Below are 22,217 nucleotides of genomic sequence, written 5' to 3'. Positions count from 1 at the left end.
CCATCCATCCATCCATCCATTATCCAATATAACAATAAAAACATATTACAAAGAATTCAACCATTAAAGATAAACTTAGTACAAATACATATAATATAGCAGTGAGCATTATACTTGTGGTGAAACATTTGATCAAACATATCACACACACACATATTACAATTACCAGGCCAACATTTAGACTTGATTAAGGCAGATGCTAACTGTTCATTATATGATTTAAGCCTGACAATGTTCATTAAAATGTAACTTATTTCAAAGATTAGCAGTTGGAATAAAAGAATATTTGAATTGGTTGCTTTTTAATTTTGGAGCCTTGAAGCTGTTACCTGATGGCAACAATTGTAATTAAGAATGTAGTGGATGAGTTCTGTCTGATGGAATACACTGTGTTTGCCGTAATACTTGCTTGTTAAACAGGTCTGTGAGATTTGACTACTGAGAACTTGTTACTTTAATATTTTTATTATTGCTAGGAAAGTTGTCTTTGTGGCTAATTTTAATGATGTAGAGCTAATTACTTCAACACTACCGTGTTATACAGTTCCTCAAGTCTGGAGATGGTGAGAAAGCGATGCATGCTGACTCCATTCTCTATTAGCAGCTTGACAAAATCCACTCTGTCTAACACTAAGGCATCCAGCATTGACTGCTCCAGGGACCCAACCTGCAAAAGTAACAAAAATATTTAAATTCGACATGTTGTAGGAATAATGCCTCACAAATAAGCCAAACACATTAACTATTTAAGAAATTAAACACAAATGTAAAATAAAGAAAGAATTAGGTCAAAATTGCTGTTGTTAATGTATTATTATGTGTTTCCCAACTGGCCAGGAGCAGAGTCTCAACCTAGATACAGTTCCATAAGAAGCTTCCATAGGAGAAACCCAAAGTGGCATTGAGAGTTTCTTTATGCCAGTGTGCTAAAGTATGTAGAGGGTGATCCAGCACCATGTAATTGGAACCTCCAGGGGTATTAGAGGAGGAAAGAAATAATGCAGTGTTTTCTGAGAACCATAGAAGATCAGGTGATCCTGCAGATTCTACGCATATTTGACTGTCTATTTAGAGTTGAAAGTCATATAACACTGGCACCTCCCTTCCCACAATGACAGGGTCCTTAGCTGCAGAGGTTTGAATCAGGATGGTCATTTAAAAGGGAGGCAAAGTATCTCTCCCAATGAGTTCCTAGGTAGCTGCATATGTTGGTTGATTGGGATGAGTAAGAAAGTGTGTCCCTTTTCAAAGGCTATGGGATACTGAACAGGCTCTAGTTTAGTGCCTTAACTGCCACTCCTCAGTGTGTTTTATGTTACACCCAAGGTTTGTTCCCTATTTTCTGTTTATTTTCTCCTTTATTGTTATTTTTGTTGTTTTTTGAATTACTACTTTAATGTGTTTTTGTTTTCATGTAATTTTCATTAATATTGATATGTTTATTAGTATGTATGTATTTTATATTTAAGTTGATTGAATATGTTCCTTGCATTCAAGTTTATCTAATCTAATCTAATCTAATCTAATCTAATCTAATCTGTTCTGTGGGTGAAACCACAAGAGGTGGGGCCACACCATGCATCACCTTTGAGGGACCACAAACCACCTTTATTTATATTGAGATGGAAGAAACAGATACTCTCAGTATCTCCTTGAAGTTTGTGGAGTAAAGATCTATTGTATTACTAAATTTTCTGTTTTCTTCTTCTACCAATTATTGTATTTTGCTGTTGGTTTTGGAATTCTTTGCTTTTGATTATATATTCAGGCATACCTTTAACTAATTTTCTTTCCTTTTTATTTTTTTTTCTTTTATTTTTCATTTTATGTGAATAAACTCTTCATTCTTAAAGATACATTGTTCGCCCTGTACTTTAAGACAGAGATTTTATGTTTTTTAATCCCTTCAAGGGTGTTTTAGTATTTTTAGCAAATTTTGAAGTATTTTCAAAGTTTTTAAAGCCAGTGCTCCACTATGGGCCTGAGGAGGCCTGGAAGCCTGCCTTTGAGTATGCCTTGCTTTGGCCTGTTTCTGAGGCTGACCAGCAAAGTCTTGGTCAGGTTTTAATTTATTCTGAAGCCTGTTCATCCCTTTTTGCCATTTTGTGTTGCTACACCATAACACTTTGAAGATGAGTGTCTAAATATACAGTAAGTTAGTTTAGAGCTAGATAAATATATGTAACATGTTTGGCATTAATTTGTACATGTTGAAGGTAGGGCGGCACGGAGGCGCAGTGGTAGCGCTGCTACCTCGCAGATAGGAGACCCGGGTTTGCTTCCCGGGTCCTCCCTGCGTGGAGTTTGCATGTTCTCCCCGTGTCTGCGTAGGTTTCCTCCGGGTGCTCCGGTTTCCTCCCACAGTCCAAAGACATGCAGGCTAGGTGGATTGGTGATTCTAAATTGTCCCTAGTGTGTGCTTGGTGTGTCTGTGTGTGTCCTGCGGTGGGTTGGCGCCCTGCCCGGGATTGGTTCCTGCCGTGTGCCCTGTGTTGGCTGGGATTGGCTCCTGTAGACCCCCGTGACCCTGTGTTCGGATTCAGCAGGTTGGAAAATGGATGGATGTTGAAGGTAATTACTGGTGGGTCCTGGTGTACAAATAAATTCCATTCCTGATGTTATTCATAACCTAATTTTGTATGAAAGTCTGAAAAATGTGAATGAGAAAATCAGCCAAAATGTATACTCCTTTATTACTAATTTATAAAAAAATGTTTTGAATATGATCCAGTGAAAACATTTTACTGTACTATACAGGTAAATCACAAAACACGAATAATTTATACTGGAAGTTTGGACCACAGCTACAGTATGTAAAGAATGTCAACAATATGCTTAAACATCCTACAGTCTTTGATAATAATACAGTACCATATGGAGTTGGGGAAGGCGTAATGATGACATGAAAATCCAGCACTAACTAATATTGTTAGACAGTGTCTCCACTGAGGTATTGCAAAACAGCTGGTTCTGTGTATGACATTTTGAGATGGAATTATGGACTGGTGAACAGTAACACCTGCTATGCTCAGTACCCAGAAAATGCAATGGGAGTCTAGCTCACTGAACACTGAAGCAGAGTTTAAGGACACCCGGTAGATTGTATTAACTTGGTGATCCTGTAATCAAACTGAGCTGCCCAACCTGTTGGGAGACACCACCACAGGGTATTTAAAGCTGCTTCTGGACAGAGTTCTTTGATTGTAAATTAGGGACAAGTCTCACTTGTGATCGGAGTATACTGTAGGTCAGAACTAAGGAATAAAGAGAAAGACATAAGATAAAAAGGAGTCTTTGGCTGCAGTACTTATGAGTTTGTCAAGTGGGTTGCCACCCATCGAGCCAGACAGGGCACACACCTACAAAGGCATGTCCAGAAACTTGGCAGAATGTTTTTTTTTTTTAATTATTTATTCTTTTAGTACTTTGCAAATTCTTTTTGAGTTAGTCCCTTACTACATTTAAAGTGTATCTCAGTATGTATCATATTTTTAAGTTGTTGAAAATTATCCTCATTGCAATTGGTTAGAAAAAAATAATACTATTCATGGTACATGTTATATATGAATTTTTAAAAATAACTTTTAGTAAAAAAGGTAAAATACAATACCGGCCACTGTTGCCCATAAATAAAGATCTGACTCCGTGCAATGTCGACTCTGTTCCAGGCCAAAGCTAAACTTAGCTGGTCAGGAGCTGATGCATTGGCACCTGATACAAGAATTAAAAAAAAAGGAAATAAGAGAGTCATACTGATATAAATTATCCATATTCTTACTGAGCAGTGCAAACAATAATATTCTTGTTCATTTAACAGCTTAATAAGTCCTCATGTAAGATATCTTATTGTAGTAAAATTGGTGTTCACTCATTTACATCATCAGATTCAAACATATTAATTAGAGTAAGCATAAAAAGACAAGATTCAGGATTCAATGATAGTTTTAACAGCAAATGTCTCTGCTGGTTTTTATCCAGCATCTTTTAAATCAATACAGTTTACCCTGCTAAATGATTTAAAAGTTTTCACAAGAGACTTAAATATGTAGGTCAGTGTGTTTATATTCATCCACCTTGTAATGTATGTATGATATGTTTAATATGTAACATACAGTAACAGTTTCAGATTTAACCAAAGAAGTCATTGCTTTTAAAATCTGTATTGTTAATGCAGACTGACCATCAAGCTTCATCCTAATGTAATTCATTGGAAAATAAAAATGTATTTTCATTAATGAAAAAATCCCAAATGTTCTGTTTTATCATACAAATCCATGCAAGTCTCACATAAAAAGTCTTCATTATAATAATGATATCTTGATCCAGTTACTTAATAAAATGATGGTACAGTAATACAGGTTTTATTTCAGTTGAATTTAAAATATTTTCGCCTTGCAACTTACATGTAGATGCTTAGTGTGTTGGTTTTATAGCTTTAATAAAATAAAGGTATCCTCAGTATATGGCAAAGTATATAATATTTGGCATTATCACAATAGTATTAACGCATTAACAAAACAGAACATAATAGCATACCCCAATACATATCCAAAATCACATCTTCAACTGTATACTTCCCAATTGAAAGTTAAAGTAGGGGAAGGATTATAGAATGCCTGCATATTGACTGGGATGTTATCAAACCCCCTGATTAACCAGGATGACTGCTTTAGGGAAAATCCTTTTGAAATGTCAAGTGGGCATCACATTGAACCCCACAGTGATAACTTAAAGATGTGGATGTCAGAGTGAGTGAGGTATTTGATTATATTTCCTGCCTGTTTCCTGCCCCTGGATGTGCAAATTATCTTCCTAACTGGACAGCAGTTTCAAGGCTTACATATTGTCTGTTCGTCAAGCAATTCATTTCAGTTTGAATTTTCAGTGGTCAGATGGATGGACTGTCAAATTAAACCCCGATGGCAGATATGAAATCAATGATAGCACCATTAAACTGGAATAACTGATCTAGATAGCTGAAGCCAGAGCTCCATGTTTACTGTGTCTTCTACTGACCTGTAAGTGAAATGAAGGGGTCAACAAAAGGATCCTTGGTAGACTGCAGATGATGGTATATTAGTGGGTTACATGTTTATGTTAAGTGCTGAGGTGTAATATATAATGAGAACAGTGATCTAGATGTGTTGGGATGGTATAAAATGAAAGGGATTTGACACCCTCAGTGGTGGTGGTGGTACAAACTCTTTTTAATGGGTCTAGTCTCTCAAAGCACTACATTTGAATGAGAATAATTGCCTCATGGAAGTAGTCATTCAGACTGTCCACTTTTGTTTTCTTAGACACAGACATAATGGCTGTTCTTTTCATGCAGACTGGGACCCACAGATATTGTCAGTGAAATATTAAATATGTCACTGAAGATACCTTTAAAACACATTATGAAATTCCATTCAGACAAGATACCATCTCTATAATTCAGACTACTTCAAACTAGAACATGGTACTAGACAAGGATGCCCCTTGGTCACCGCTGCTGTTTGCAATCACCATTGAGCCACTGGCAGCTCACTGTCAAAATGCTTATGAGATAAAGAGGATTATCAGAGAAGGACACAAACAGAAAATTTCTCTATTTGCAGATGATATGGTACTGTATATATCTGATCCAAAAAATACTGTGCCTGCAGTCCTAACAGCACTAACAGAATTTCAAAAGATTTCAAATCCGAGAATTAATTTGACTAAAAGTGTGCTCTTTCTAGTGAATTCTGAAGCACACAATATTAGATTGGACATCTTCCCTTTTATTATCGCAGATCAGTTTAAATACCTAGGGGTAAACATCACAAATAAGCATAAAGCTCTTTATCAGCAAATCTTTGCTGTCTGCATGGAAAAAATTAAGCAAGACTTGCATAGATGGTCTGCCCTTCATCTCATTTTAGCTGGAAGAATTAACATTGTCAAGATGAATATCCTTCCTAAGATTCTGTTTCTATTTCAAAACATTCCAACATACATCAAAAAATATTTTTTTAAGAAATTAGATTCAACCATAACCTAATTTATTTGGAATTCATAACATCTTCATGCTCAAAGGGCGACCGTACAAAGACCTAAAGAAGAAGGTGGAATGGCTTTACCTAACTTTCAATTTTATTACTGGGTGGCGAATATACAAGCTATAAAAACCTGAACATTGACACAGATAGATGAACAGACATAGGCTTGGTCCGCAATAGAAATAAAATCCTGCAGTACTTCTTTATATTCCTTGTACTCAAATAAGTACAAGTCATCACCAATATACTAACAACCCAATAGTGCTTCACTCACTCAGAATATGGAATCAATGTAGGAAGTATTTTAAGATAGAGAAGCGTTCATCTTTGGAACCTCCGCACAAGAACCACCATTTTCCACCCTCTCAAATGTACACAGTTTTTAATATCTGGAAAACATTCTGGATTAAATCACTTAGAGATCTGTACATTGTGGCAGATGGCCTGATCCCATGCCTGGCTGGGACGCCCCTTTGACTTTGGATCTGGGGGAGCAGCCATAGGATGCACACTACGTTCCCCGGAATGCGTGGTGGCAGCCCTCCTGGGTTACATTGGGGCCACAGGCGTGGGACTTCAGGGCTCAGCTCTGTTGGGCTTCGTGGCCACCACCGTGAGGAGCTACACAGCTTAACGAGCCCGTGTGGGCTGGAATGCAGCCTTGGGTGCTATAAGAAGAGCCTGCAGCCACTACTCGGGGCACACCAGAGTTGGGAGGAGGAGGACAAAGCTGCCTTGGAGGAGAGGAGGAAGAAGAGAGTGATTTTTGTGGGTGTTTTTCTTTGGTTGTGCGTTTTGGGACTGCATAGGGCCTGTTGGACATGGGGAAGACGTGCCCCATGTTTCGTTTTCATGTGCCTCCAGTGTCAGTCTGTGTCTGGTCAGCGCCAACCAAGCGCTTCTGCCATAACATAGACAAAGTGTTTCCATCCTATGAACAATTACACTCTAAATGTAACTTTCCAGAAACACATTTCTTCCACTGCCTTCAAATTAGAAAACTTGTTAAACAAATTTCCCTCACCTCCCACCTACCTCCGAAAAAAATATTGATCAATTTTAAGAACTCAGACAGCTTTTCCATAATATATGAAAACATTTTAAAGTCTCTCCCTTTCAAATATCCCAGAGTACAGTGGGAAAAGGATCTCACACTCAACATTTCGGAAATGGAGTGGAAGGTAGCAATGCAAAGAATTCACTCGAGCTCCATATTCAACTTAAAATAATATATCAAGTGCATCTGTCTCGTTTAAAGTTGTTACCTCTTATTATTTAAAATTTTTTCTCTAGAGCATGCATTTTACACTTAGTTGTCTATTAATTCAGTAACCCTACTTTTCCAATGAAATTTATTGCTCAATCATTAAAAACATCAAATATGCAGACAAGGCCATTTGTTTGTTGTGTATATCTAAAAATGAGCAATAGATAGGACTAAAGACTAAAGAGGTTTTAAATATGGCATTGGCATTTTAAATATGGCATTGGCAGTAGGTATCAGACATGTTCACATGAGTATATCATAAACAGAAACCCAGCTGGAGTTTCCACACACTACATTGACACATGTGTATTAGGAATGGCTGGCAACTCGAAAAACACCAAGCCCAAGGTGGTCCTTACAAATACAATTCGAATGCAAGTACAGTTTGCAATCAATATCAAACACTAGAAGTGTATACTATAGTTATATGGATCAAGGATGCGTAGTTGGTCCTTTAGCAAAGCCGACAAAGACAAATTGTAAAAAGTTCCAAAATACATTGTAAGTAAGTGTTTGTTGAGGCACCACATTATTTCATGTGGTGCCTGAACATTAGTAGAGTTAGAGCACTTTGGATAGTTGTGGAAAGCTCATTCCACCATTTTCAAGTTAGAACTGAGAAGCATTGTCCAGTTTTAGAATGTCTTTGGTACATGGCCGAGAATTTAGGTTAATGACATGGTCTCTGTTATCAGCCAAATCAAGCATTTTTGGCACCATATGGAATGAGGTATTTGGAGCTCAGCCACCATAGAGTTCACACCTCAATACATCTTTTAAGAAGAAACATGGGACACATGAATATGAGAAAAAATAATGAATAAAAATAAATATCTTCACCCAAAATTCTATGTATTTTAAGAAAAACATGGCATACAGTATACGCTTCTGTAGAAAATGTTTTACGAGATTATACTCAGAGGAGCTTGTTAGATGGGCATCTGTAAATGGTAGCACTATGGGGGACAAAAATAGAAATGCACCTCTGAGCTATATGTGCTTCAGTGTCATAGCTTTCCCCATTTGTTAGCTGAGACCCACAGAGTGAATCTGTCAGCTGTGTCATGTTTTCTGGCCTTGACTGCATTAAACTGACTTCCAGAATTTATATACTAACATTTAATGGCAGCATTCACAATGGTCTACACTAATTAAATGAAAAGATAAAACTTTTGGTTCATGTTTTCCACCATTACACGGTGCGAAACTGACAAGAAAACACCTGCTGTAAAGTTACATAAAATTTTTATTCTCTCAAAATTTTATTTTGCAATTTCTCTTTGGCATTTTGATCAAAAAAGTAAACCATTGAGAATTCACTGAAAAAAATATATTTAAAAAAAAAAAAAAAATTTACAGTATTATTAAAGAGGTGAAAAGCCCAGTACATTACATTATATAAGGGGTGGGCAATGCCAGTCCTGGAGGGCCACAGTGGCTGCAGGTTTTTGTTCCAACCCAGCTTCTTAATGAGAAATCAATTATTGCTGATGAAGCACTTATTGCTTAAGTGACATTTTGATGCTTCATTTTAGTGGTCTTGCTTGTTAAGATTTCCCACCCTTAATTGCTTATTTCTGTCTTGATCATCTGCAGTCATTGTTTTTAATGGCTCCTATTTAGCAATAAGATACAAATGACAAAGGAGCCAGCAGTTCTCCATCTAACTTGTTTCCATTTACACCTGTTTAGGTTCATCATGCACTATTTGGTTTAATAGAACTGTCACACATGTGTGATTAGGAGGAAGCTGAGTGGACCAAGTGGAGGTAATTACATGCCAGGGCAAGGGTTGGCAGGGTGTGCTAAACCTACTTCTGTTATCTCTGCAGGCCAGATATGGGAAATCCTATCTGATTTAACATCAACAACGTTACTTCCGGTTCCGGCGCCAGGACTGATGTCAATTCTGGTTCAGGCGCCAAGAAAGATGATTAAATTGCAACAAAACTGAACTCCTGCAAATTGGGGCTAAAATGCAACTTAATAAAATGAGCTCCTTCCCAGTTCATCTTGGTGGTGATCTCATTAGAATTGCCTCCACTGCAAAGAATCATGGTGTCTCTTATTCCGCCCACATAAATCACATTAAGAAACTTTCTTACTTTCACCTCCTTAACATATCCTGTGTTCGCTCTTTCCTCTCCTTTTCTAATGCTGAGAAACTTGTCCGTGCTTTTATCACATCCCGCATCGATTATTGTAACTCACTGCTGGCAGGTGCCCCTTCTAATCTTATATCACAGCTCCAGCTTATTCAAAACTTGGCTGCAAGAGTCCTTACTCGAACCAGCAGCAACGAGCACATCACACCATTCCTGCTCCGTCTTTATTGGCTCCCTGTGTCTTACAGAATTTAATATAAAATCCTACTAATAACCTACAACGCCTTAAATAACCTCACGCCAAGCTACATCAGTGACCTTCTCCATCACTATGTGCCTGCCCGCCCCCTAAGGTCCTCTGATTCTGGCAATCTTGTTGTGCCCCACACTAATCTACACTCCATGGGTGACAGCAGGGCCTTCAGCTGTATAGCGCCCAGACTCTGGGATGACCTACCAAAATAAATCAGATCAGCTGACTCCATGAATTCTTTTAAAAAAACAACTCAAAACTCATCTGTTCAGGAAGGCTTGTAGCTCTGCTTGACTTTATTACCCTTCTCTCAGTTTACCTCTCTGTCAAGATGCTCATGTAACGTGTGTGTGTGTGCTAGATCATCAATTATGTTGTCTGTTAGGCTTTTCTCTGAATTTACTGTCTTAATCTTCTTTATTAATTTATTTGGTTTGTACAATGCTATATACTGTATACCCTGCCATTCTTTCTTATATTCTGTAAGTGCCTTGAGCATGGGAAAGGTGCTATATAAATAAAATGTATTATTATTATTATTATTATTATTATTATTTCCGATTCTGGCCTCAGATAGAATTACTTCCTGTTTCAGCCTGTAAAGCCGCCATCATCTCACAACTTAGAGCAGTTCAGTTTGGAAATCAACCAGAGCACATATTTGCTTATTTCATTACCCTTTTGCAGCTAGGGACAATATATGGGTGGCTGACCAAAACCTTTTTTATGGGTTGAGACTGATTTTTTCACAATGGCATAGTTGGCAGGATGATGGCCTCCTTTTGGAACTGGAAGGCAACCCAAAACAGTCTCAACACACCCTCGTCCCAAGTAGCCGAAGAACAGTCGGGTAGGAGAGCTAGGGTCGGTGATGTGTGTCAGGGGAATCTGAAGCATGTTCTGACACGGAAACCTCTAAGGAGAACATGGGACCGTAGGCAGAGGACCTACAGGTGAGGGCCAGGTTCAGAAAGAAACACAGTGGAGACTTAACATGGAAATCCTGAGGATGGGTTTGAACCCAAAAACCCCAGAAAGGGAAAATCCTTTGTGAAAGGTGGGGGTGCCTCAAGTCGGCAGGCAAGGGATATAATGACCTGGGAATTTAACCCAGAAGAATCCCTCAAAGAACAGGGCTTGGCACTTTGGCATAAAGTCGGGTATTGGCTAAGGACAAATAAAAAGAATGCTTGATAAATAGTTAAACAAGTGTCTTGTGCTTTATTAGTAAATGGCCTGCCTAAACTTGCCCAGCTGACCTGGGGACAATCCTATTATAGCATGATCTACTTGCTGAGGATCATTAAAAACCTTTGGTGGGGGGGAAACCTATTTGGGAGATCTGGAACAGAATCCCTGTGAACCCAGACAAAGTTGTGTCCCTGATTTGCATTCCTGTTCCTACATTGAGGAGCATGATTTGGTGAACTCGGATACACAGTCAAGGGCTCTGCAAGGTAACAAGGAGGTCTGCGGAGAGATCCGGGGGGGCAGTGTGTTCTCGTTAATCCTCTGGCCTTTTCACATACTGCTGTACTACTAGTCAATGGCCACAAGGTTGCTTCTTTATTTGATTCTGGCAGTAGCATTTCCATTGTTGCTCACCATCTAGTGTTGCAGCGACAATGGCTCAAAGTAAAGACCAGTCTAAACTGTATTCACGGTGACGTCCAATCATATGAGTCCGCCATCTGTTACATCTGCCACGATGGTGTCTTGGGAAAAATGGCAGTGGTGGTATTTGAAAATACTTCATTCCCCATGATACTGGGTAGAGATTGGTCAGATAACAACTGCAGTACAACACTTACTAATCCCACAAGGGCACTAGGTCTAGCCATGTACGCCAAAACAGCGTCCTCAGCTACCTCCATGCCATGTTCACAGCTGGAAGAGAGCCAGGATTTGGCCTTTAATGATGACATGGAGACAGCTGGGCTGTCGCAGTGCAACATGTCATCTTCAATCACTGCTCCAGCTCAGTCTGAAACCACGCCCCATGAGGTCGGAACTTGACTTGACTTACCTGTCTGCAGTTTCAATTTAGGCAGACTCCGGCTTCATTTAAAAGGGAGTAATGGAATGATGATTCCCTTAAATTTGCAAAAAATGCAGTAGTTTCCACAGATGGCCAATGCACACTACATCCCATGCCACAGGGTCCCCACTTTGTGTTAAATAATGACCTTTTGTATCAGGTGGCAGAAAAGGAGCGGGAGGTACGGTCCCTGTTGTTAGTTCCACAGACTTACCAGCAACAAGTCTGTGAAATGGATCATACCCACCTAATGGGAGCCCATTTGGACCCCAAAAAAACACTAGAGCGGATTAAGCTCCGATATTTTTGGCCCGGGATTAATGAGGAGGTCTGCTGCTTTTGTATGCCCAGTCCTAGGAAGGACTGTGCTCTATTAGTCCAATTACCCTTAATTGACATTCCCTATGAGAGAATCGGGGTCGACCTGGTGGGACCCCTAGAGCCCTTGGCCAGGGGTTACAAATATAGGGTCCTGGTAGATTATGTTACCCAATATCCCAAAGGTGATCCCTTGCACTCAGCAACTTCAAAGTCTATCGCACTGGAGATGCAAGAGTTGGCATCCTTAAAGAAATCCTGATGGTTCAAGGGACGTCTTTTACCTCAGAGATGTTCAGGAAAACTGCTAAGTTACTAAAAATAAAACATTGGAAGACCTCAGTATATCATCCTCAAACCAATGGTCTAGTTGAGAAGTTTAATCAAAACCTAAACAGATGCTATGTAAGGTAGTCAATGAGGATGGAAGGAACTGGGATCAGCTCCTCCCCCTTGTCCTTTTTGCATATCAGGAAGTCCCACAAGCCTCCACAGAGTTTTCACCCTTTCAGTTATTATATGGACGACAACTCCAAGGTATATTGAACATATTAAAGGAGTGTTCGGAGGAGGAGGCCCTCCCCTCTACAAATACATTTGAATATATTGTGCAACTATGCAATAGATTTGCAAAAATTAGACCTATTCTAAAATCTCACATGGAGAAGGTGCAACCAGGCCAGGGGCCTCATGTATAATGGCGTGCGTAGAACTCGCACTATAACATGGCATAAGCACAAAAGCCGAAATGTGCTTACGCAAAGAAAAATCCAGATGCAGGAATCTGTGCATACTCCAACTTTCACGTCCTTCCGTTACATAAATCCCGATCAGCGTGAAAACTAACGCCGTGCACACGCATTATGTAACGCCCCAAATCCTCCCAGAATTACGCCTATTTGAATATGCAAATCAATATAAATCGCCCTTAAGCGCAGCCTTCTGTGAAAAGACAATGGGAAAAGCACGGGGAAAATATAAGAATTTCAGCGAATACCAAGTGAAGACAAAGGAAAAACATACTATTTGTTCAAATAAGCCGTGGTATAATCAACAAAATGAAGTTGATCGAGTGACATAACGTGTTGGAGAAACTTGAAAGCTCACATTCACAAAATCGCACAGTGCCGGAAATAAAAAAGAAGTCACATATCAAAGTTGCCGTGAAAAGAAGAGTTGTAAGCCCACTGTCTGAGTGTCATATGAAAGAAAAAAGAAAAAAGAGAAAAAAGGCACACGGTGGGGAAAAAGCACGAAATGTCAACTTCAATCTCGACATTTCCACTTTAATCATGTAGTTTATTTTGTCATTTAGTAGAACATTATAAACTTCATCTTAAAATCGTTTAATTAACCAGTTTCTCAAAATTACATCGTAATTAAAGTAGCACGTTAAATGCTTTGTTTTGTATTTGATCTTCTACTCGTATGTGATCTATGTGTGTGAATCACTACTTGCTTCTTAAACTGGCTCTCTTCCTCCAACTGGACACAGAGTCCATTACATTTGTGATATTACAGTTCTCTGAATAACTAAAATACTGAGATGTATACGTGATATCATTTTCATGATGATAGGAGCTAAAGCACATTATTAAACATGTGTTTCATGAGCCTCGTGCTCATGACAAGCATTTATCTTTTGTCGAAATTTGTCGCTGCGTTTTTAGCTGTGTTGTTATTTTCTCTTTCTGTTTTATATTCAATATATATTGGCGTGGCCGCCCCAAGAGTCCTTGCTTTTCTTTCCCCAAGTAACTGATCGCCACACAATCAGCTCTGTAATAGAAGTTAAGCCATCTGTAAGCTTAGCGCCGATTCTTCAAAACGTTTAAAGATCATTGAAATATCTTCGTAGTACATGTTTAATTATTCTATCCTTCACGACACTCCCAGTGAAGAATATAGATTATTTAAATGAAGTTAAAGTTTTATGTGTATAATTTAACAAACATATTTTGCTGCATTTCACCTTAAAAATGATATCGTCATCATATGTAAATACACGCTTTATAAAGTGGCCCAGTTGTGGGATATTATAACTGTAGTGCAAGTTTACAGTGGGGTGATTGTACTTATAAGTACAAAACGTTCTACAAGGAGCAATTGATTGAGTGCATTTAAAGTTCTTGGGATTAAACTGTTTTTGAACCGCGAGGTCCGTACAGGAAAGGCTTTGAAATGTTTTGCAGTGGCTGAGACAGCGTGTGCTTAATGCCGTATACCGATAATTCTCATTCCGATCAGCTGCTGCTGTGATTCACACTCAGATACAGTGATATAAATACTCCGAGTCGTGCAGTGAGAGTAATATGGAAAAAGATGATCTGCTGTGGCAACTCCTAATGGGAGGAGCTGAAAGAAGAAGAAGAAGAAGAAGAAGAAGAAGAAGAAGAAGAAGTGAGAGTAACAACGCTAAAGCAGTTATGGTATTTGGAATACTATGGCTGTTCCTTGGACCATTATATTGTTATGAGTTAATTACAATCAGATGCATTACACTAATAAACAATATGCGGTTAGTTTCTGTGTATTTATAAAGCCGCGTCATGAAAATAATGAGTAATCACACAAGAACAGTACCATTGCTTTGACGCTGGGTGCCACCAGTTTGCAAAACCGAGCGGAGAACTTGCGTACGACAAGGCATGAGGTACCGTGGAAAAGTGCGTGGCTTTACGCCAAGTGTAGGTTTTATACATCGCGATTTGAACGTGGAAAAGTTCTTACGCAACATTTCTGTGCGTACGCACCGTTTATACATGAGGCCCCAGGTCCGTTGTTATAACTATGGTACGCCCCTTCGGGAATTGCACCGGGGGATTGAGTCATGGTATTGGTTCCTACATCACACTCCAAATTACTGGCACATTGGCAAGGCCCGTAAGAAGTTTAGGAGTGGAAGGGGCTGGTTGAGGCCAAGCAAGAGGATTTATCACATTCATTTGCTGAAACAGTGGAAGGAAAAGGATCCCGATCCCCCCTGCTCACTCTTAGCTCATAAATTAAACTTTAACTTCAGTGATAATCTGACCCGCCTACAACGACAGGAGCTCGAAGCAGTTATCGTGTCTGTTGAGGAGGTAGTAAGTGAGATATCTTGACTTACCTCCCTGGCTGCTCATGACATTTTGAGGAAACCTGGGGTAATAGTCCGAGAATGCCCATATCGATTCCCCGAAGCAAAAAAGGCAGAAGTGGAGCTGGAGATCAAACGAATGCTGGATCTAGGTGTGATAGAGGAAAGTTATAGTTCCTGGTCCAGTCCTATCATTTTGGTCAGAAAGCCTGATGGAAGATTTTGCAATGGCCTCTGATGGCTTAACCAAGTCTCCCAATTCGATGCATATCCGATGCCGCAAGTGAACAAGTGAACAACTAGTGGCTAGGACAAGCTAAATTTTTGACTACCTTAGATATGACAAAGGGGTACCGGCAGGTTCCCTTAACGGATTCCGCAAAGGAAAAAACAGTGTTTAGTACCCCTAGTGGACACTGGCAGTATCATGTTCTTTCATTCGGATTACATGGGGCACCTGCAACCTTCCAGCATCTAGTGGACAAAGTGCTACTTCGATGGCGTTGTCATCTATTCCAGCACTTGGAAGGAACACAGCAGGTTCAAGCTGAATTGCTGTTGCTAGTGGAAGTCGGTCTTTGTATTAAGAAATTTTACTTTAGATTAGTCAAAGGCTTTGGCAATTAAATGGGTGATTACTCAGCTGAGGTACTACCTCTTGGGATGTGAGTTCACCTTGGTGACGGACCATGCACCTTTACAGTTGGTGGCAGTACACAAGGACTCGAACTCACGGGTCACAAGGTGGTTTTTAGACCTACAGCCTTACAAGTTTTCAGTAGTTTTTGTTGAGGAATACTACACGCCAATGCCAATGCCTTTTCCTGGAACCACGACCTCACAGACAGGTACACCCGACCCAATGGGTCTGGGCTGTGGCCGTGTCACACACCTTGTGATTAGGAGGAAGCTGAGTGGACCAAATGGAGGTTGGATTACCTTCCAGGCCAAGGGGTGGCAGGGTGCACTAAACCTATTGCTGTTATCTCTGCAGGCAAGATACAGGAAAACCTGACTTAACATCAACAGTGTCACTTCCACTTCCGCCGCTAAGACTGACGTCAATTCCACTTCCGGTGCCATGATTGAGGTCATTTCTGGTTCCGGCGCCAAGAGCAATGTCACTTCCAGTTCCGGGCTCAATATGACATCACTTCCGGTTTCTGCCTTTAAAGCCATCATCATCTCACAACTGAAGGCAGTTCAGTTTGGAACTCAACCAGAGCACATATTGGCTTATTTCATTGCCATTTTGCAGCCAGGGACAATATATGGGTGGCTACTCCAAACTTTTTTTCATGTATTGAGACTGATTCTTTCACAAAACACTAAAGAGAAAATGTGACAGCTTGAAAATGATCCATTTTAGGCTTCAAATCATTTGAATGATATCCTTGAAAAGGAAAGAATATATGATTTCAGAACCTAACATTGCAGACTAAGAAGCCATAACATTAAATAAGGTCTGTGATTAAGAAGGATTGGCTTCTAATTAAGCAATTGGGTTGGAATGAAAACCTGCAGCCACTGCGGCCCTCCAGGACTGATATTGCCCACTCCTGCATTACATACTATACAGAATACATTATTTATGGTTAAAGTTCAAAGCTACACTTCACTGTTTTCTAGCAAGTTTCATACATAAAAACCTTAGCAACAGCTCTTAATGATTTTTCTTTAAAGTGTATAATATCTCTTTATGTAGAAGGTATAAGAGGAGAAAGAGCAAAAGAGCATCCCGACCGAGAAGGAGGAGGATTTATTACCCGGACGGTAGGCCAGAGCGGAAGGTCAAACGAATTTGCAGGTTGGGCAGAGAAAAAACTTTGTGTCTGACCAGTATCATTTAGCTGACAAACTAACAGAAGCTGAGGATCTGGAATTGTATCATCCCCCATACGCTAAGTGGTGGCGGTCCTAGTGTGGGAGCTCAGTCGGGACACCTATAGAGTTGCTTGGGAAATCCTGAAGTGTAGACCTGTTGGTGTCCCTGGGTACCGATAGAGCTTGCTGTTTGGGGAGGACCTCCCTACTTTTCTTTTTGGCCTGGAAGTGCTTTTTGGAAGACATGGCATGGTACCAGAAATATTCCCGGGTCTTGCCTAAAAGGAGCCTGCTACTTCTCCCTGATGTGAGACAGCAGGATCCTTTAAAGCCAGACCCAGCAGAGGTAGAAAGGAGGAATAATTGTTTAGATTTATTGTATAATTTTGGTTATATTTGGAGAAGTGATCGTAAAACAGGTTCTGTGTGTGAATATACCCTTTATTTTATCACAACAATGTGTTGGAGATTACTGTATGTTGGGCTTGGTACTCTGTGGTGCCCTCTTCTGGTCACAAAGAATATTTAGACTATCATAAACTCTTCTCATCCATTCCAGAAAAAGAAGTTTGGTGACATGTTGCCTTTACTTTTTAAAGACTTCAAGCTTTAAATTCCAATGACACTGAAGGTTATGCTAAAACAGAGTATTCTTTTGCATTTTCATTTTGCTGACCATAAAAGTACAAAAAAAAAAAAATACAATGAGTAAGCAGGAGTACATTTCACTAGTTTTTGGTTGATGGACATTTTTGCACAAATTGAAAATTATTTATTTTTATTGACCATTACAGCAATAATATCAGTCTGTTTAACACTGAGTACAGAATGCAGATGTTGTAAATGTAAATTAAATACTGACAATGAAGTTTTTTTGAGAAAGCAAATAAGTCCTGGTACTTACAGTATGTGACATATTAAGTGCATGTGGATGTGAGGGCTCATCCACAAAGGCCATGATGAGAGGTGCATGGAATAAATTCTGCATCCAGAATAGAGCACTGTTCCGTCATGAAATGGGGTAGCACAGTGGTTAGTTTAAATTCTGCTCAAGAGTAATAGATTTGAATCCTGGCCTGGCCACTGACTAGGTGAAATATGCACATTCTTCCAATGTCTACTTCAGTTTTCCCCCACATAATCTAGTTTCTTTCAAATCTTAAAGGTATGTAGGTTATATAAAATGGTGATTCTAAACTGGCTCAGAATGACTGAGCACACATGTATGTGTTTTTCTCTTACTCCTTTTTTTCGTAATGATGTGTTTTACCAAATAAAAAAAAACTTAATATTTCAATGCAGAAAAGTGTGGAGTATGACGGATTATGTAGATTTTCTCTGGAGATATACAGAAATGGAAAGTTGCTAGAAAAACCATGATGTGCTTTTCTGTTTAGGTAAATGCTTTAAAATCACACAGCCATGGAGTTTAATTAGTCTTAATTGTGGCCTGTGTGGTTGTAATGTTTCTAATGATCTAATTTTCAATGATTTCTGTAACCCCAGAGCTATATGTCAGTTTCCATTGAAAGGGTCTTTGTTTCACCACTAGAAATGTGAAAATGTTGATTTGCAAATGAAAGGCAGCACAGAGGCTTATAAAGGGAAAATTACAGGTTCAAACAAAGCAAGGATCAAGCAGAGAAGTATCAGTCTGTCATAATGATTAATAGCTGACGACCCTTTTCCAAGAGATGGATGGTTCAAACATTATGTACAGCGTGATGAAAATATCTTTATGCATTCAAATAAGAAGTGTCAAATTGAAAGTCTGGTGTGAAGATCAGTAATAAGTTACCTTTAAGAAGTGCAGTCAGGATAGCTAAATCGATGTCTTGATGTCCTTCAGACCCCATTCTAAATACAGTGATCTGCAGTTTGGAAATAAAAGAGAAAAACATTCTTAAATTAATGGCATCTTTATGGGACAAAGGTGGGTTGAATCCTAGTGCTGACAAGATCTTAATGATGAAAACGCAAATTGATGAATTGGTGATTCCATTTTAATTATATATTTATATGTGTGTGTTTATTATCTATTTTATTATTTTATTGATTTTATTGTAATCATTTCATACAAATATATTAATTTATACAAAATTAGGATTAAAAACAAATCAACCCCCACTCCTGAGAAAGAGAGCATGGGCAACAGATTAAAACTTAAAGCTAGTAAAAATAAGTACATTGATAAGTTTAATAAGCAGATAAAGATAAACGGGGAAGAAAATGAAATGGGAAGTGAATCTGCTTCCTCAGTGCTTTAAGAGCTTAATCTAAAATGTTATTGATTAGATCCTGCCAGGTTTTGAAAAAGTTTTGCACAGATCCTCTAAGCAAGAATTAGATTTTTTTCTAATTTGTATATTGTCTGTTACACACTGTGCAAAAGTATTCACCTTTGCCTTCAATAACTTCTCATTGAGATAAATTTAAAATGACACATAGACATTATGTACATTAAATATGGTTATTTAGATCTAAAATGTCATCCTGTATCTTAGAATTGAATGATATAAGGTATGACAGTAGTCATCAAATGTGACAAAACAGACAAACCTTTATATACTGCATTGTGTGCATTTTATAGAGCTTTGAATTATTTCAAATTTACAAAACTTCCTAAAATCGTTTGACTAGCTTCTGCAATTAAATTACATCATTAATGTGAATAAAAAAAAAAAAACATATCTTCACAATTTTATTGGCAACTTTGTCAACATGAAATTATTAATATTATGGTGTCGGGAAATCAATTCAGCAATAAAACAATTATAAACCAGGTGAAAAGACTGGTAAAATCACAAAAGCAAACTGTGACCAAATTCAGGTAAATTAATTACAGTCACACAAAACTTAATCTCAGATTTTAACGAAATACCATTATGACACCAAAGATTAATAATGAACAAATTGTGTACTTACCTTGTAGACCAATAGTCGGCTGTTAAACAATATACTCTAATAAAAAAGCTCTGAACTGTGTGCAGTTGACAACATATAATTTAAACAATATGGTAAATTCATGGAAAATAAATTTATTATTAGAGCAGACAAGATCAGGACTTTGTAGTTTAAATACATAGTACCTTTTTAATTTTTTCTTAGTTAATCACAGACTAGTTGGCGTGAATCACTGGGGTGTACCGCTGAGTTTCTCTGACTCTCTTAAGAGTATCAAAATAAAGGCTATGACATGGAAATTGCTGGAAATGTTATGTGATGTAATACAGCCTTTAGTCCCTGAAAGTACCTATATACATTTGCTAACTTTTTTATGGCTGACTGAAAGCATTCTTGGGACATTATCTATACTAATAAAAGGCAAAGCCCTCACTGACTGACTCACTGACTGACTCATCACTAATTCTCCAACTTCCCGTGTAGGTAGAAGGCTGAAATTTGGCAGGCTCATTCCTTACAGCTTACTTACAAAAGTTGGGCAGGTTTCATTTAGAAATTCTACGTGTAACGGTCATAACTGGAACCTACTTTTGTACATACATATGGCCATAGCCTGCAGCTCAGTCGCCGTGTGAGGCGGAAATGCGCCGCTCATCGTCATGCCTCCCACGTAATTGAGTGTCTGCCCATATAAAGCCGTCCATCGGCAGCAATCCAATAGACACACTGCCGCTAAATATTCGCGGGTGAAGGACTGTGCTTATGCAAACCAAGATGAGATAGTCAGGGATAGACTAGTGTTTGGCACAAACTCAGTGAAAGTGCGAGAGAAACTTTTAAGTGCTGGGTCGCAGTACGCAGAGAACCAGGAAGAGCTCCAAATAGCGCTGAACAAAAAACGCATTACACAATTGAGAAGGCAGCAAAAGAATATGAAGCGAGTGATGCGTATAAGCATATTCATAAGTTCAGCTACTGCGGAAACAAAGCAAGGTGTAAACCTTAAGTTTACATTCAGTTCATAGACACGCTGCCGCTGGCATTTGTCATGCTTAAGACAAATACGATATTCGCGAGATACAAGTTTAATGAGAAGACGCAGGGCATAAACGAGACTTTTGATCACTTTGTAACGAAGTTAAAATTGCTGTAACAGAGTTAAAATTGCTGGTGAAGGACTGTGCTTATGCAAACGAATAGGAAAGCAAGGTGTAAAGCTTAACTTTAATTTAGGTTTAAATTTAAATCATAGACGCGCTGCCGCTGGCGTTTGTCATGCTTAAGACAAATACGATATTCGCGAGATACAAGTTTAATGAGAGAACGCAGGGTATAAACGAGACTTTTCATCACTTTGTAACGGAGTTAAAATTGCTGGTGAAGGATTGTGCTTATGCAAACGAAGATGAGATGGTCAGAGATAGAATAGTGTTTGGCACAAACTCAGCAAAAGTGCGAGAGAAACTTTTAAGTGCCGGGTCTGAGCTAACATTAAATAAAGCCGTGGACATCACAACATCGAATGAGATAGCACAATCACAGCTGAGAACCTTCGATGCATGTACCCCGAGCGGCTCACATGAACTGACTTTGCAGGATTGGGAAAGGTAAACCCGTGCATGTAGCGTGTGATGTCTCAGATAAAGAGGAAGACAAGCTGTTTATTGATGCAGTAAGAAATGAACAACCCTCTGAATCTGAACAAGTCTTCGTTGACATATCAATAGGAAAGCAAGGTGTAAAGCTTAAGTTTAAATTAAGTTCATAGACACGCTGCCGCTAAATATTCGCAGGAAAATCCACAACTTAATACCGGGAATACCTGTTTAACATCTTAGATTCACGAGTACCGAAACCGGTTATCTTTACAACAGTTGACAAACACGGAGTGTAACTTGAACACAACATGTCCTCCAAATATGAAAATGATTGAAAGAAATAATGATAATCAAATCCTTGATGACAACAACACTCATAACAGTGACAAAACAATTACATTGACAATCATGTTACGTTATTTTTAAAATGTTTCCTTTTCTTTTTCATAACTTCTTTAACACACTACTTCTCCACTGCGAAGCGCGGGTATTTTGCTAGTACCTAATATAGGAGGTATTATAGCAAGCAGAAACCCTGGTTTGCATCCTACACCTGTTTGCTGTCAGCATGGAGTCTGCACATTTTCCCTGTGTCTGTTTGCTTCGCCACTGGATGCACCAGTTTTCCCCCACATTATCAATGACACGCAGCTTAGGCCAATTGGTGATTCCAAATCGTTCCCTGTGCGACTGTGATTGTAGGTTTTTGCAGTATATTGGTGCCCCATCCTTGGCTGTTTTTACCCTTGTCCTCAATGGTGCTGAGGTATGCTCTCGATCCCATGTGACCATCAACCAGATTAAGCCA

At 39.0% G+C, this 22,217-nt stretch overlaps 1 protein-coding gene across 2 annotated transcripts in view; it reads right to left on the bottom strand.

Annotated features, from left to right (window-relative positions):
- Positions 1-251: 251 nt before the first annotated feature.
- LOC120527383 (transient receptor potential cation channel subfamily M member 3-like) overlaps positions 252-22,217 on the bottom strand; it is an 881,963-nt gene continuing 859,997 nt past the window's right edge. For both annotated transcript variants that reach the window (XM_039750735.1, XM_039750734.1), the window contains exons 9-11: positions 18,706-18,778; positions 3,611-3,711; positions 252-667 (exon numbers count right to left, since the gene is read on the bottom strand). In XM_039750735.1, the coding sequence (XP_039606669.1) occupies positions 518-667; positions 3,611-3,711; positions 18,706-18,778 (324 nt within the window). In that variant the 3' untranslated portion in view covers positions 252-517. The remainder of the gene's footprint in view (positions 668-3,610; positions 3,712-18,705; positions 18,779-22,217) is intronic.

The sequence above is a fragment of the Polypterus senegalus genome, chromosome 4, assembly GCF_016835505.1.
Source record: "Polypterus senegalus isolate Bchr_013 chromosome 4, ASM1683550v1, whole genome shotgun sequence".
NCBI lineage: Eukaryota > Metazoa > Chordata > Cladistia > Polypteriformes > Polypteridae > Polypterus > Polypterus senegalus.
This window is presented reverse-complemented; position numbering and strand designations above follow the sequence as displayed.